Source organism: Lagenorhynchus albirostris, chromosome 10, assembly GCF_949774975.1.
Source record: "Lagenorhynchus albirostris chromosome 10, mLagAlb1.1, whole genome shotgun sequence".
NCBI classification, from domain to species: Eukaryota; Metazoa; Chordata; class Mammalia; order Artiodactyla; family Delphinidae; genus Lagenorhynchus; species Lagenorhynchus albirostris.
Window position 1 is genome coordinate 56,623,869 of NC_083104.1, and position 17,679 is coordinate 56,641,547.

General features: G+C 36.4%; 1 protein-coding gene and 1 pseudogene across 2 annotated transcripts in view; one reads left to right on the plus strand and one right to left on the minus strand.

Annotated features, from left to right (window-relative positions):
- Positions 1 to 11,150, minus strand: part of LOC132527393 (dnaJ homolog subfamily C member 9-like) — a 40,098-nt pseudogene extending 28,948 nt beyond the window's left edge.
- SLC4A7 (solute carrier family 4 member 7) overlaps positions 1 to 17,679 on the plus strand; it is a 123,870-nt gene that overhangs the window by 29,698 nt on the left and 76,493 nt on the right. For both annotated transcript variants that reach the window (XM_060162504.1, XM_060162503.1), the window contains exons 2-3: positions 11,967 to 12,048; positions 16,078 to 16,224. In XM_060162504.1, the coding sequence (XP_060018487.1) occupies positions 11,967 to 12,048; positions 16,078 to 16,224 (229 nt within the window). The remainder of the gene's footprint in view (positions 1 to 11,966; positions 12,049 to 16,077; positions 16,225 to 17,679) is intronic.

A 17,679-nucleotide genomic window follows, 5' to 3' on the forward strand; every position in this document is an offset into this window, starting at 1 on the left:
AACCAAGGGAACAAGTGAGACTTTTTTGATCCGTGTAAACATATTTATTGCTAAGTGAAATAAGCCAGATACAGAATGACAAATCCTGTCTGATTTCACTTATACGTGGAATCTAAAATAGTCAAAATCATGGAAACAGAGTAGAATGGTGGTTGCCAGGGACTAGGAGGTGGGGAAAATGAAGAGGTGATGGTCAAAGGGTACAAAGTTTCAGTTAAGCAAGATAAGTAATATGTACAGCATAGTGCCTATAGCTAACAGTACCACATTGTATACTTAACATTTTTTAAGAGTAGATCTTACAAGTTAAGTGTTCTTAACACGCACATGAACAGGCACACACACACAAATAATAATGATAATATGGGGCTGGGAGGAAACTTTGAGAGGTGACAGATATGTCTGTGGTCTTGAAGGTGGTGATGGCTTCATGAGTGTATACTTACCCCAAACTCAATCGAGTTGTATATATTAAATATGTATAGCTTTTTACATGCCAGTCATACCTCAATAGATTGGTTTAAAAGGATTAAGTATTGCTGTAAAATAAAACTGAAAAGAAATCTTTAAAGGACTAGCCAGATTAAAATTCCTGAGTTTATATTTGAGTTAATATCTTTATTTTTCAAGAAAGTAGTAGACTAAAACTGACTTTACCTTTCTATTTAACCTGTAAAACTTGATTTAAAATTGTTATTTGAATATTGGTTTAGTAGTGCCCAGGATAGTGTCATAACAGGTAACATATTGGAAAGACGGATCTTCTGTATTTTGATGAATAACATTTGTTTTGCAATTTGGGAAATTAAAAAATTGTATGTACCGAATTCCTCCTTTTCCCCTGAGGCCTGTTAAGCTTCTTCTTTTTCTCTCTCCCTCCCTTCCTTCTACCTAAGTCCCTATGCTGAGGGCTCTTGTAATCCAGTGGGCGTGAGACATGTGCCACACCAGAAGTTTAAGCTCTTAAATACCAGTGGCAAGGGCCAAGAATTTCCACAGCAGGTAAATTTCAAGAAGTCATTGTGGAAATTGGTTTTGAACCTAATTGTTTGTAGATGTTCTTTACTCCAGGATTGATGTATTGAGGATTTTAAAAATCAGTGAATAACATACATTTTTATTTGTTTCTTCAGATTTATGTTCATTTGCCAAGTGTAAATCATAGAAGGGTTGAAGTTTTTAAAAATTTTTATTGTAGCTGTTGATGTCATTGGGGTCTCCAATTCTTAGAGAAGCTTACTAAAACCAAAGCTGTACTTGAAGGCTGTGTCATGTCTTTTGCCTGGTATCTACTGTTTCATATAGATCATGGAAGATTAAAATAAAGTTTTTTTGGGCTTCCCTGGTGGCGCAGTGGTTGAGAGTCCGCCTGCCAATGCGGGGGACACGGGTTTGTGCCCCGGTCCGGGAAGATCCCACGTGCCGTGGAGCGGCTAGGCCCATGAGCCATGGCCGCTGAGCCTGCGCGTCCGGAGCCTGTGCTCTGCAGGGGGAGAGGCCACAGCAGTGAGAGGCCCGCATACCGCAAAAAATAAAAATAAAATAAAATAAAATAAAATAAAGTGTTTTTTTGTTTGATATATATTATTTCAATTTAAACTTCTTATTTTGTTATTTGGTGCATGTTGTCAGTAAGTTCTACAGGATTAGCTGGTAGTAAGACTTTACTTTTGGGATATAGATATTTCTATAGAAATTATCATTTGTTTGCTTTGTTTACCAGGAAGCAAGTCTGTCTATTCACAGAACATATTTCTGATTTAATTCAGATTACATTTTATTTGAATTCAGTAAACGTTTTATTTTATTCATCTGTGTTCAGTTAGAATTTTGTTTTATTCAACTATTATTGAAAATTTTTTCTTAAATTTTATTATATGTAGTTGGAGTAGAAGAAAAGTATGAATTGAGAAGGACTAGGTTTGAATCCTAAATCCACTGCCTACTAGCTCTGGGACTTTGAAGAAGTGACTTCACTTCTCTGAGCTTTAGTCAGAGCTGAGAGGAGAAAATGAAATATCTGAATGTGCTGTATAATATATATGATAATGTTTAGCATAGTTTTAGCACATAATAGGTATAATAAATATGTTTTATCATTTTTCTAGAAAACAGAATAACAAGATAATACTTTTTAATCTTCTCTCCTTCTATACACATTAAAATATTCATTGAACAAACAGCATCATAGAGAAAATGAAAAGAATATTCACCTACAATTCTTCAGTTCTATTTTTTATATATATATATTATTATTATTATTATTTTTGTGTGTGTGTGGTACGCGAGCCTCTCACTGTTGTGGCCTCTCCCGTTGCGGAGCACAGGCTCCGGATGCGCAGGCTCAGCAGCCATGGCTCACGGGCCCAGCCGCTCCGAGGCATGTGGGATCTTCCCGGACCGGGGCACAAACCCGTGTCCCCTGCACCGGCAGGTGGACTCTCAACCACTGCGCCACCAGGGAAGCCCAGTTCTGTATTTTAAACCTGAATTTTTTAATCGTTCTCAAAGTGCTATTCAGGGACCCCTGCCAGTCCCTGAAATCCTTTCAGAGGATCTGCAAGATCAAAATTACTTTCATAATAATACTGGGACACTACTTCCCTTTTTCCCCTGGGTTGAAGTTTGTGCGGATGGTGTGGGAGCAGTGCTGGGTGAGACTCAGGGAGGCACCAGGCAGCACCACCAGGCACTCTCCGTTTAAAAGCAAAACAAAACTGTTCACTGAAGAAAAGAATGTCCTTGATGAAGCAGTAAAAACTTATGATTTTGTTAAATCTGAGCCTTTGAGAACACATTGCTTTAATATTCCACATGACAGAATAGGAAGCATGCATAGAAATACATCTGTATACTGAGGTACAGTGGGTTGTCTGGAGAAAAAGCTCTGGTGTGTTTGCTTGAATTGTGAGCTCCTCTAGCTGCTTTTTTTCTCAGGATGCCATTTTTACTTGAAAGAACGGACAAACTAACTATGGTTATTCAGACTTGACCTTCGACAGATATTTCCTCAGAAAGAAATGAAGTGAGCCTGTCACTTCAAGAAAAACAACTCATGGTACTTGCTACTAATGATAATGAGTCTAGCTTTCATAAAACAAAATTATAATTTTGAAAAACGTATCTGTTCTCAACACTTAAAACTTACGAGATTGATAATATTAACAAATGTGATTTTTAAAAATATTGTATAATGAAGTGTGAAATTTTACAAATGGATGAGAGGTCCATTCAAAGTATATGATAGACCAATGGATTTTAATGTAGCAGTATGTAAAACATTCACTTGAAATGGTTTCAGATTCCACCTTGCAACCTAACCTTTAAGAATGACTACTTGTTGGGCTTCCCTGGTGGTGGCTTCACGGGTGCCCTTCTACTTACAGAAGTAGATATGAGAATCCAGTCATCTTCTCTTAAGTCAGATATTAAGAGATTTGAAAAAATGTAAAAGCTATTCTCACTAAATCTTGTTTTGTTTTTGAAATTTTTTTTAACTAAAATGTTATTTATGTTAACATGTAATGGCTTTATTTTTAAAAATGAATTTAAATAAATATTTTAAAGTTTTCTTAGTTTTACTTCCAATATCGTTAGTATAGATGGTAAACTTTATAAACAAAGGCCCTTTGAGGTCTTATGTAGTCTTTAAGGGTGGAAAGAGATCTTGAGTCCGAAGGTTAGAGGGGTGCTGCTTATTACCTTTTCCCTTTTAGCTGTTATCCATATGAATACTTAACTGGGAGTAAAATGATAATTAAAGCCACAATATGACTTATTAATCCTGTTATTAGTATATGGTTACAATAAGTTGGTATAAATATAGTAATGATAAAAAGGCAAAACTCTCTTCAGGCGAAAATATATTTGGATCTTTCCTGAATTTAAATGAAATTAAGAGCTAGATTTAAATAACTATGTTGTTGAAAATTTATTCTCTAAAAAAAAAAATACACACACCCATTACATATATCCTTAGTGTATGCTTTCTTTTGAATTAATTGTTATAGAAAGGTTTCAGTTGAAAACTGGTTGCTACATTCTTCTTTTGGTATTTTCAGTTATAACTAAATGTGTGTATTACTTGTCAGATCTCTTATCCTCTGACCCTGCGTAAGTGGTAGTTATTAGCTTGGAAGATTAGGTAACTTAGAGGACCCTGATTGGTTGTACCATGAAAGCAACTTAGAGGGTTCATCTGTGTAAAGCACAGTGACCTAAATCAGCTATGTCCTCACTGCCCCTGGACTCTGCAAGGGACTTAATGCACTACACTATCAAAAACAAGGCATTTATATACCACTATGGAAAGATTTCGGCTGGAGAAGAAGTTACCTGTATGTACCCAGTTATGATCTTGTGTTTTATTTATGAACAAGTTTGAATCTTTCAGAGTTTAATAGTGAAGCTTGAAGAAATGTCAGGCTTACTAGCACTGACTGGCTTAGAATAGTATCATCCTCTGTGTACTTGGCTGTGGAAGTCATCTGCTGAAAGGAGTAAATCCTTGTGTTATATTAACAATGTCTGTAGCATTTTTATTATTCTGTAGAATTCATTTTTTGATTAGTTAGTATTACTTGAATGAGGCTTTAAGCAGTTTTATATGGCTAAGATGTTAGGAAAGAAATTACTTTGTCTTAATGGTTAAATATGTTTTGAAGCTAAACTGAAGTATTTGATAACTGAAATTACATGGTTAATAATCATAATTTATGGGAGGTGTTACTTTTGGGCTGTAGCCATATGTCTTATAATGAAGAAATTACTTTGTGATAGGGATCTTCTGATGCTGTTTTAATAATGGATTTCGTAAACCTCAGGTGTCAGAAGAGGATAATAGCCTAGGTTTATGACTTTATTGTTAAATAATCTTTTAACACTCCTTTCCCCCTAATATGCCTTTGGCATGTTAAAGTCTCATTTTTATCATTTGACCAAGACAGTACAAATTGTGAATTTTGGCTTTTCAGGCAGGATAAATGACTATGAGAGATATTGGTAAGACCTGTAAGACCTAGTTACATAAATATATAATTACAAGTTTTAATAAATACTATAAAGTACTGTGTATTCTCAGCTTGTATTACAGTGACCTTGGTCTCTTGTCTCCTGGATAAAGAACAAGTCCCTTAAGCTCTGTGGGGTGTGTGTGTGTGTGTGTGTGTAAAATGAGAAGATTGAAATGGAAAAGTAAAACCCATCCATACCTATGAGTCTGTGAGACCTCATTTATTCATCAGGAATGGAGAAGATAATTCATTTACGCCTTGATTTCTTATCATGGGGAGCCCTACCTTAGCTGTAAATTAACTGATAAGCTGACCATTTGATTATATTACAGTTTTTTATTCACTGATGTATCCTCCGTATCTGGAATGATGCTCAGCACATAGTGTACTTACACTCAGTAGATATTTGTTGAATGAATGGATGAGTCCAAACTCCTAGTCTTTATTTAAGGAAGTGAGACTTTTTTTTATGGTCCATCAGATTCATACGGTCAGGGGTATTAACCAGGGAAAGAATAGGCAAATAGACCATCTTGCTGAGGGATTTCCTGGTTTTCTCTTGTCGATTTTTGGTAAAAAAAATTCAGTGGAATTCTAAAAATACCTAGCTAACGATAACCCCAACTGACCGAAATTGGGGAATTTTGACAGAATACCTGCTAGACCTTCTGCTATAAAACATCTACTGGATCTTTGTGTATGTGTGTTTTTCCTTTTGTGCAGAATGCCTGTACTTTTCTATACATTTTAGTTACTGATAAAGTTGAGGTAGTTTTTTTAAAAGCCCATTTCAGAAATAGATTTTATTATTATCCTCATTTCTGTTAATCAATTTATATATACTCGATAACCTAAAGTAAGTGATTCCTATGTGTTTTTTGGTGTGTGTGCTGAGTTAGAACTTGGAATGAATATAAGTATCTCCTCATAGCAAGAGTGCCATAAATATTTGTGATTTATAATTTCAGATAGACCCTAATGAGGCTTTCCATTTGTCCATGACTCTTGTGCTTTGTAATGAAGTTTCTGACAATAGTGTTTCACTAATAATCTTCTTTATTATTGGAATCTGTCAATTGTGAGTTTTTACACCTCACACCTCTTTGAGTTCTCTTGCTCTTATATTCTTTGACCTCTTCACTTTTTCCCTTTGTAACTTTTTCTTAGGGTGTGTATTTAAAATAAAAATTTCTGAAACTTTGTGTTCCAGTATCTGAATCTATCCAGTTCCTCCTCTGTCTGGTGACAAAGCATTTTTCCCAGGGTTTTAAATTTTTTTCTGTCGGAATCACATGATTGCCTGAGTTTAAAATTTGTGATTTTAAATTGCTTTAATTTTCCATATACCTTTTATGTCTCGTCCATCTATTTTAGAGTAATGAATCAATCAAAAAATGCCAAGTGAATTCTTTAGAAACTGAATATCATTCTTTGGCTTTTTATTTTGTGAAACAGTATTCACTGATGATTTCTCCTTTTACCTGGATTAGGAAAGGTTATTTGCTTATTACCCTTAAGCGTTTTGCCCATAAATTTAAAGTTTTTTTAATATTAAGTTCAACTCTTGGTAGTAGGTGGGATAAGATTGGGAATTGGCAATATTTGGAAGAAATAGATTTAGGGTTGCTTGTAATACAGTGAAAGTATATAGTAACTTTACAGTGTTTTCTTGTGAATTGGAATGTATATTTCATTTTCTGAAGGATTAAAACAATGTGAATGAAGTGAGAGTGGTCCCTATAAGGCCTCCTAAAATGGTTAAGGGCAGGAAGCAGCCTCTCTTGAAGAGCATTTTAAATATATATAGCTTAAGTCTGTAACATAACTGAGGACATGGTGTGCAGACTGGCATGCAGCAGAATCACACAGAGGTTATTGAAAATACGGGTGCTTGGGCTCCACCTAAACTACTGGTCAGCATCTCCAGCACTGGGCACAGGAAGCTGAATTTTAACAAACTCTCTAGGTGTGTCTGAATTTATAATATATCATAAAATCTGAAAATCTCTTAAAGTAATACAGTTCTAGATCCTTATGAGAGTTAGTTGCCTTCTCTTGGCATTTCATCCTAGATGCTTAGGAACGCATTTCCTATGAATAATTCTCCTATACAACCACAATACTATTTCAGGATATATTTTGAATCTTCATATCAGTTTTAATTAGGAAATTAATAGGTATTTGTTTCTGTAATTGTTAAGACTTTGCTAATTAATCTAGTTTTAAAGCTGTATGGTAGATGAGAAAGCATTTTTAGTCTCCATATTTAGATTCAGTAAAATGTGGGCCTCTTCTGTGCTTGTGCCCTTGTGCTTGGCACACTCACATGGCACCTCGCCTCACAGCTCTTTCAAGGGCAAGTAACACTTGTGGATGAGGACCAAGTAGATAGGTGACATGGCTTTCAAAAGATTTTATACTTAAGTCTACCTCTGTGTTCACATGGTTAAAATAAATCAAAGCAATATAAGAAAAACAATAAATCCAGAAGTCAGAGGTAACCAGTTATACTGTTTGCTTGTATGTTCTTTCAGTTTCAGTGTTCATTGTGTAAATTCAGATATTCCTCTTCTAGGGACTTTCTTATACAGAAAGTAGTATGCTGTACGTGTGGTTCTCTACCTTGTGTGTATTTCATTTTATAATAGGTCTTAAATATTTTTCATGTCAGTATATAGCATCTTAATTTTTTTTAGTAGCTTGGTATTCCATCAGATACATTGCCATTCCTCTTTTAAGGGCCCCTGGGGATGGTTTCCAGTCTTTTCCAGTTACAAGCTGCAGTAAATAACCTTGCACATTTGTTATGTCGTATAAAGAGAATTTAAACTTTCTTAGTGATCTTATATGGATAATTCTTAAATCTGTTGTCTTCTGTGTTGTAGAGCAGTTGTATTCTGGATAGTTACCTTATTTTATAAATAAAAAATTGAAACCAAGGCAAAATAATTTTCTTAAGATTAGAGTGAGTCAATCTTGCATTGGTATACTTAGGGTGCCTTTTTATTCTTCCACGTATTTGAGTTTTCCCAGTGCCTTGGCTTTATTTCATTTTAGGTAGGCTTTATAAGGACTGGCTTGTGTGGCTTACTCATCTGAGGTTAGGAATGAAAACATTTTGATGTCAGGGGTGGCTCTTTGCTTTTGCTATTTTTAGTTTTCCACTATATTCTTGGAGTTAAAAAATGAAGAAGAGTTTTTTTCTAGATGCAGATTTAAAAATAACTGACACATTAAATCGAAACTTGAATTTATTCTTTTTAAAAATTACCAAAATTACATTTTTATTGTTAACAGAAAATTAAACACTACAGGGTTGTCTGTTTCTGCTTCCCCAGCCATCCGTGTGACACAGTGTCAGTGGTTTGATGTTTAACCTTTTAAATATTTACATGTATTTTTTACATCTATTTCAAAAAGGAACTCAAATAAAATTGTACTTTATATAGTGTCTTAACTAGATCTATATTTAGAAACATGGCTTAAAGCTTATCCTAAGGTGATAGAATTAAAAATGCAGTGTTTTTTCAGAAGTGTATTTCTACCTTGAAACGTCAATCCCTTCGTTCTGAGGGATATATTTATCCCTCAGGAAATATATATATTTTCAATATATAGCCATATGCACCTGCATATTTCGATGAATTACTTGTAATATGTTGAGATGGGCAATGTGTGTGCCTTTCTGATTCATGTTTCACAGTTGTTGAAAAGTAGATAATGTTTTTAAGGGAAGAATGCAGATACCCCCTCCCTGTTTTTTTTTTTTTTAAACAGTGTTGTGTTGTAAATTTTCCAGACTTCAAAAATTTTAACCTTAGTTTTTTTCTACAAGTTACGCATGAAAGCATTCTCATTGAAAACCCATACAGTAACAATAAAATTATATATTCACTTGGCTTTGAGTCACTTACTCCAGGCTTCAAAGAGGGTATCTAAGGAGAGCAAGGTGAGTGGACCATGAGAAGATGAATAGATGGACATCCTCTTTTTTACATGCCCCTTTTGGCACACGTGGCAGTATTTTTCTGTGATAGATGTTTACAGGTCAAAGAGTATGTGTATTTTAAATAAATAAATATTGTGAGCTTGCCCAACTTCAGCTGTTTCATAGTGTTAGCTGATTAGTGTTAGTACATCTAAACATGTAAGTACGTCTGCATATGAATAAAAGAGGTTTTTTTGTTTGTTTGTTAAGGATGAGAGTTAAGTATATTGTTTTGCTTCCTTGGCAGTTGTTCTGTTGAAACGCAAGTTTGGAATGGGAGCAGTTAATCCCTTTTAGAATACACAGTGTGCTACCTCTTGGATCATACAACATCTGTGTCTTTTGTTTGAGAGGCAGCTTCTTTTTTGTACCTACCTGTGCATGCTTAGTGACTAAATAGCATGACATCATTGGAGGAATGGTTTTAGAGTGTGGTATGCATAATGGATGGTAATGATTAGTTCTTCATTCTTGTACATGTGTGTGTGTTTCCTACTTTAGCCTTTCCTCAATATTAAGGGAGTGTGACTGCTGTGAGGTAGGTTACCACACATACAGCTGTCTCTTCTTTCTTAGTCTACTATATGAAAACGTATAATGGTCTACACAGCCTGTTTCCCAGTCCTTTAGATATAAAGCCTTAGCAAGTCATTTAACTTCTGAGTTTCCTGTATTAAATTGAATCCCAGTCCTTTAGAGTCATACAAGTACCTCTTGATATCCAGATCTATTTGATTCTACAGTTTGGATATCTAGCCTTCCTTCAGAAAGTAAGTTTGGATATTGAGATCTGCATTTTCTTAATATACTGTATCTGTTTCTGAGTTTCGGGTAGCAAATAGTGAGGGTTTGGATAGTAGGGAATATATTTGAAAATTTAATCAAATTGATTCAGTTCCTGAGTTTTAAGATATAAGAATTAAGACACTGAGAGTTTGGATAGCAAGGAATAATTGTATATGAATTTATTTTGTATGCACTGAAAAAAAAACCCTATACCCAAAAAGTAAGATATTTTAAGGTCAAGAGTTAGAGGAGACCTTAAAAGATCATTTTACCCAAACTCCTGTTTGATCCTTTCTAAAACAAACTGGCCCTCCAATTGATGCTTGGACATGGAAAGTGGTGAGAAGCTGACTGCGTTATATGTCCTTCTGGTTTATTGTTTTAAGTGGAGAGGAAGTGCTAGGCAGTGAGCAACCACAGAGACCATGGGGAAAAATGACTGTCATCTGATGGATAAAATAACTTCCTTCTAGAAAACTGATAGTGGAGTACTATAAAGTTATCAATTAAAGCATAAAGACCATGAAAGAGAACAAATTAGATTAGTTCTTTTCTTTCTTGAAAGCTGTTGGGTTTTTTTTCCTCTTCTCCTTTGGGAGGTTTGTAGTACTTTGCTTCTTTCTGAGCAGGAATATCATCCATTTCCAGTTGCCCATCTTTTGCCTGCCCTGAATGGCTGGTTAGGTCATCTACCTCTTCATCAATCCCTCGCTCCTTTCTGCTCATTTCTGTGTTTTTTTAGCCTCTTCCTGGGCCATCCTTTTCCTTCTGTTCATCTCTTGCTTTGATCCTTTGACAGAGGCATTGTGGGACAGGATTTCTCCAGTATGAGTGCCTTTCCAAATGAGGTTCCATATTCTGGGTTCCTCTGTACTACACACATGCACACTCCACAAACTGATCCATGTCACCCTTGAAGTTCAGATAGGCCTTTGTCACATCAGTCTGCTCTTCCTCAGAACCTTTGTCTATCTTTTCAGAACCTTGAGTGTCCTCCTCCAGTGTGTGTCCCAGTCCCAGGTATGGTTGAGTACAGCGGAGTCCTTATCCACTGTCCCCTGCTCGTTGTACTCTGCTCTCTCGTCTTTGTCACTTAAGACGGAACAGACTTCCCTGAGGAACTGGAAGTGGCAGGTGCTGTCCTCCTCATCACTCTTGCCCACTGAGTCTGGGTGCACCTGTAGGGCCACCTCATGGTGGCTCTGCTGGCCATGCCCGTCAGCAGTAAAGGTCTGTGAGGCTGCAGAGCCCTGCTGGGCATGAGGCCAGTGTGAGCCACAGCTCACATTAAGACCTCTGAAGGGAAGGGGCTTCGTCCATCTGTCTCAGTCAGTGACGCAGAATCTTGTACATACTAAGTTCATAATAAGTAGTTAATGAGGATTATATAATGTTCTTTTGAAAGTTAAGAAGTTGAGAAGGGAAATTTAAGCTAAAATTTTCTTTTAAAAATAGTCTGTGTAGTGTTTTACAGTAAATATGGTTAGTCTTTTTGTTGAGCTGAAGAATGGAACAAAATTGTAAAGGTTGACTTCCACAACTCAAAGCTGGACTCTCCTTAGAGGTTACATTTTGGCATGGCTTTTCCTTTGTAGAGAAATAAAAAGTTCATATAACTTTGATTGTTTCTTGGTAACTTATGAGTGAAAGTGATACTACATGTTAAGTCTATGGACTTATTTTTGATCATTATATGTTTAACCATAATCCAATCCAATATCCAATGTAGCTGAGCTAATAAGCGGGGTTTTTTTTTTTTTTGGTTAAGAGTACCTAGGAGCAAAAAAAAAAAAGAAGAAGAAGGAAAGAAAAAAAGTATTCTATATTGCTATCTAAGGGTTTCCCTCATCCCCGATTTTCTTTAATTTCTGATCTGGAGGGTTGTTCCATTGAAGTGAGTATGTGTACCAGTTACCAGTAACTTCCATAGAAGACCAGTGAAAAATCTTTGTCATTTCAGTTCTTTCCATGAGATTTTTGAATGGTCTTCTGTGGATTAAAAAAAAAAAAAGCCTATAAACATACTTTTGAAAGAATACAGTTAGCTGTATTACGAATTCAGTTCTTTGAGAGGAAGGCAATCTGTTACATATTTTTGGCTGTCTCAAATAACACACCCTAGTAAGTAGGTCCTCAGTATATATTGATTTCATGAGTGAATGGGAATAATTTCTTTTTAGGGTCCCGATGAAGAAGCTGTTGTAGATCTTGGCAAAACCAGCTCAACTGTGAACACCAAGTTTGAAAAAGAAGAACTAGAAAGTAAGTTTGTTTAAAATAACTTGATTAGCAGGATAAATTACTAATGAATGTTTGTTAGTGTCCTTTACCTATTATTTGTTGAAATATTTGTTGTTGTCATTGTAGAGCATACATTTAGAAGAGTGTTCAGCACTTTTCTAAATATAGTTTAAAGAAGAATAATACAGCAAAACCCCATTTAACCACTACCCATATCTGCAAATAGAACATTCCCTGAAATATAAATATCAGAATGCTTTTCAAACTTTACTGATGGTTACCATTACTTATCTTGGAAATTGAAATGCCACAATTATAAAATGAGTTAATTCTTTAATTGTTTTTCTAACAGCCTGGGGAATTTGAATTATGAGCAAACTATAGCGTGCCAGACTAATAAGCCCCAGTTATGACTGGTTGTCATCTAAATGTTCATTTTATATGTCTGTTAATCAGCCTTTTAAAGTACTTATAAAAACCTCAGCATAGAATTGTGTAGCAAATGAGTTATTTGCCAATCTGTTTTTCCTGAGCCGGAAGAAGTCCTGACAAATGGTTTTTTTGTTTCTTTCTTTTTTTTGAAATAATTTTAGATTTACAGAAGAGGTGCAAGGGTAGTACAGAGTGTCCCCTGTATACGTTTCACCCAGCTTTTTCTAATGTTAACATTTTATTTAGGTGTAAGTTTATGAAAATGAAGAAATTAACATTGATACAATACTACTAACTAAACTACAGATTTTATTCAGATTTTACTAGTTTTTCCACTGATGTTCTTTTTCTGTCCCAGGATCCCGTTGAACAGCTCAGGTTGTGATAGGACACTTAGTTGTCAGGTCTCCTTAGTCTCCTGTAATCTATGACAATTTCTAGATCTTTCCCCCTTTTTCATGACCTTGACATTTGGAAGAGTAGTGGTTAGATACTAATAGAATGTCCCAAAATGTGGGTTTGTCTAATGTCACATTGTGACATTATAATCTCATAGCCCAGATCATGGGTATGTGAGGAGCATACCACATGTGATGTGCCCCCTCACCTGTGGACAGGTGTTATTGACATAACTTAGCCTGTTATCGACATAACTTACCCTGTTATGTTAACCCTGAACACTTGCTTAAGGTGGTGTTCGTGGCAGATGTTTTGATAGACTCATTTTGGGGTCTTTTTGAGACCTATATTTTTGAGTTAAAGTCTTCTGTGACAGCTGAATGGGGCCATTGCTTTACAGAAAGAGGTGGAAAGAGACACAAATAAGTGTTCTCCACATTTGCTTCCTGAAATGGAAAAAAAACCTTCTTTTAAAGTAACCTGTGTATCTAGTGTATTTATCAGTCGATGATATTAGCCCTTGGTGTAATTAGCCCTTGGTATAACAGAGCCCTTGGTGCTCTGTAAAATAAGAGAAGTAACAGGAGACTAGCATTGTTAATTACATGAACTTATACATAATTCTTTTTTTTTTTTTTTTTTGGCGGTACGTGGGCCTTTCACTCTTGTGGCCTCTCCCGTTGCGGAGCACGCGCAGGCTCAGCAGCCATGGCTCATGGGCCCAGCCGCCCCGCGGAATGTGGGTCTTCCTGGACCGGGGCATGAACCCGTGTCCCCTGCATCGGTAGGTGGACTCTCAACCACTGCGCCACCAGGGAAGCCCCATAGTTCTTTTTTATCATAGTAAATTTTGGTATACTTTTTTGTATGTTACTTTTTTTCCTTTTTGGAAAACTGATACTAGCAATACTCAGAGATACTGCAGGTTTGGTTCCAGACCACTGCAATAAAGTGAATATTGCAGTAAAGTGAGTCACATGAATTTTTTTGGTTTCCTAGTGCGTATAAAGGTTATGTTCATGCTATATTGTAGTCTGTTTAAAGTGTGAATAGCATTATGTCTAAAAAACAATGTACATGCCTTAACTAAAACATACTTTATTGCTAAAAAATGGTAACCATCATCTGAGCCTTTAGCAAGTCATAATCTTTTTGCTGGTGGAGGGTCTTGCCTTGATGTTGGTGGCTGCTGACTGATGAGGGTGATAGTGGCTGAAGGTTGGGGTTGATTTCTTAAAATAAGACAACAATAAAGTTTGCCACTTTGATTGACTCCTCTTTTCATGAATGATTTCTCTGTAGCCTGCAAGGCTGTGTGATAGCATTTGACTCACAGTAGAATGTCTTTCAAAATTAGAGTCCTCTCAAACCCTGCCTTTGCCTCTGCTTTATCAACTAAATTTATGCAATATTCTAATCCTTTGTTGTCATTTCAACAATCTTCACAGCAGCTTCACCAGGAGTAGATTTCATCCAAAGAAACCACTTTCTTTGCTCATCAGTAGGAAGCAAGTTTTATCATGAGCTGGCAGCAATTCAGTCCCATCTTTAGGCTCCACTTCTAATTCTAGCTCTTTTGCTGTTTCCATCACATCTGCAGTGACTTTCTCCACTGAAGTCTTGAACCCCTCAAAGTCATCCACAAGGGCTGGAATCAACTTCTTCCAAATGCCTGTTAATGTTGATATTTTGACCTCTTGCCATGAATCATGAATGCTGTCCATGGCATCTGGGAGGGAATGGTGAATCCTTTCCAGAAGGTTTTCAATTAACTTTGCCCAGATCTATCAGAGGAGTCACTATCTATGGCAGCTATAGCCTTCAAGACCTGAAAGTTGAAATGGCTCATTGATCCATGAGCTGCAGAATGGATGTTGTGTTACCAGGCATGAAAACATCATTAATCTCTTTGTACATCTCCATCAGAGCTCTTGGGTAACTAGGTGCCTTGTCAATGAGCAGTAATACTTTGAAAGGAATCTTTTTTCTGAGCAGTAGGTCTCAACAGTGGGCTTAAAATATTGAGTAAACTCTGTTGTCAACAGATGCGCTGTCATCCAGGTTTTGTATAACCTATAATGGAAAAGAATCTGAAGCTATACACGTGAAACTAACACAATATTGTAAATCAACTAAAGTTAAATAAAAAAGAAAGAAGGAAGGAAGGAAGGAAGGAAAAAAGTATATATAGAGCACAGGCAGAATAGACTCAGCATGACTCTTACGGGCCCTAGGATTTTCAGAAGGAAGGAAGGAAAGAAGGAAGGAAGGGAGGGAGGGAGGGAGGAAGGAAGGAAAGGAAGGAAGGAAGGAAAAAAAATACATATATAGAGCACAGGCAGAATAGACTGAGCATGACTCTTAAGGGCCCTAGGATTTTCAGAATGGTAAATGAACATTGGCTTCAACTTCACGTCACCAGCTGCATTAGCATGCATGGCCTTTGAAGCTAGGCGTTTGTCTTCTCCTCTAGCTATGAAAGCCCTAGATGGCATCTTCTTCCAATAGAAGGCTGTTTTGTCTACATTTTATCCAGACCAGTAAAACTTTCTCCTTATCAGCAGTAAGGCTGTTTCACTTTCTTATCATTTGTGTGTTCACTAGAGTAGCACTTTTAATTTCCTTCAAGAACTTTTCCTTTGCTTTCACTTCTTGGCTGTTTGGCACAAGGGGCCTGGCTTTATGCCAGTTTCAGCATGCCTTCCTCACTAGGCTTAATCATTTCTAGCTTCTGATTTAAGGTGAGAGATGTGCGACTCTTTCACTTGAACGGTTAGAGGCCGTTGTAAGGTTTTTAATTGGACTAATTTCAGCATTGCTGTGTCTTAGGGAATAGGGAGGCCCAAGGAGAAGGAGAGAGATGGGTGAACGGATGGTCAGGGGAGCAGTCAGAACACATACAACATGTATCGATTAAGTTCACCATCTTACATGGGCATGGTTTGTGGTGCCTCCAAACAATCACCATAGTAAATCAAAGATCAATGATCATGGACCACCATAACAAATATAATAATAATGAAAAAGTTGGAACCATTGCAAGAATTACTGTCAAAACACGACACAGAGACAGGAGGTGAGCAAATGCTGTTGGAAAAATAGTGCTGATACATTGGTTCAATGCAAGGTTGCCACAAACCTTCTATTTGAAAAAAACACAGTATCTGTGATGTGCAATAAAATGAGGTCTGCCAGTAATGTTTCCGAACATTTTACCAGGTCATCGAGCTGTGTATATAGGTGTCCACGTCCCATTTAGTAAAGAGAGTCGCCGGCGTCACAGGCATCGTGGACACAAACATCACCACCGGAGAAGAAAAGACAAAGACTCAGACAGAGAAGATGGACGGGAATCTCCTTCTTACGGTAAGAGAATGGAAAGTTCTCCATTAACAGTTTAAGGTTCTTTCCTGGAAAGTTTTTTTTTTTAATTAAATATTTCCTTTTTAAAATTGTATTTCTGCTATAACTCAGACACAGTATATGCATTGAGGAATACTAATTGAAGTGAGAATATTTTTTCTACAAGAAAAATGCTTAGTTTATAGGTTAAGATCTACTTAGGATGAGTGAAAAAAGTAAGGGGCTTTGGTTTCTTTATTGTATTCCAGCCTTGGAATTGTAAATGTTGAGTATTGGCACTTAAAATGCAATTTAGGAGGGTTTTTATTTCCTTTTCTCTATTATATGTTTCACAATTAACATATGCAATGAACAAATATCTGGAATCCTTAGGCTCCTGGAAGAGATTGAAAAATTTTTTTTTCATTCTTAAATACATTTTTTGCCAGAAGATTTTTATCCATAAAGCTGGATTACTTGGTTATCTGTGCAGAAAAGAGTGCTTTGATTTAATAGTATTGTCTTCAGAAGGACAGAATTTTTGTTTGAAAGCAGAGCAATAAAGAAGTGCCAGTAGACAGAGGAAATGATGGGAATCTCAGAAGGCAAAAAAGGCATATGGTAGAGGAAAATGAATTATTATCTGATAATAAAGATTAGTAGTTATTTAAGTGCTCCTGAAAGCTGGAAAGGCGAGAGCCCAAAAAAATAGCTGTGTGGCTTGAGCAGGACATTGCACTCAGTTGACATGTAGGGTGTCACTGGTTTTTTAGGACATCGTGGCCCATATGGCCATCTATGCCATAGGTCCTAGTGTGTGCATTTTCGAGGAGCCATGTGAGCTGCACCCCCTCAGGCACTTGTGTGCTGTGCTGAAGGAAAGTTCTTTTGACGAGGTAAAGAGGGAAAGAATTACTGTGTATACTACAGCTTATGTCATGATCATAAGAAAGAAGATACTGATTGCCCAGTAAAATATTAAGTGCCAATTCTTTGCTAAGTATTCCACCAAGCCCTTGACAACGTGCTTTGACTTAACCTTCTCAGCAGTTTTAAAAAATTAAAGATAGGTATTATTGTTTTCATTATATAGATGGAGAAACTTCAACTTAGGCTAAATGATGGGAATCTCTTAGCCAGTACTAAGAGATACTGATGGCCCAATAAACTATTAAGTGGTCATATAGCTAACAAAAATATGTCGCTGGTGAAGGAAAAATCAGTAATTTTAGAAAGCATTATTAGTGGACCTTGATGACATTGGTAGTTGAGAAGTATTTTGCTGTTATTTTGTGAGTGGATCAGTATGCTTCTCTATTTCATTCTGAATAAAAAGGCACACCATATTTTTTATAGGAATGTGGCTTACTAGACTGTAAGTATGTTTATATGTTCACCTGGCTAGGTGGTTTAATGTTCAAGCTGAGGTCTGAAATATGAAGTCTAAATATAGTGGTTTGAAAATAAATTTGGTGGAGA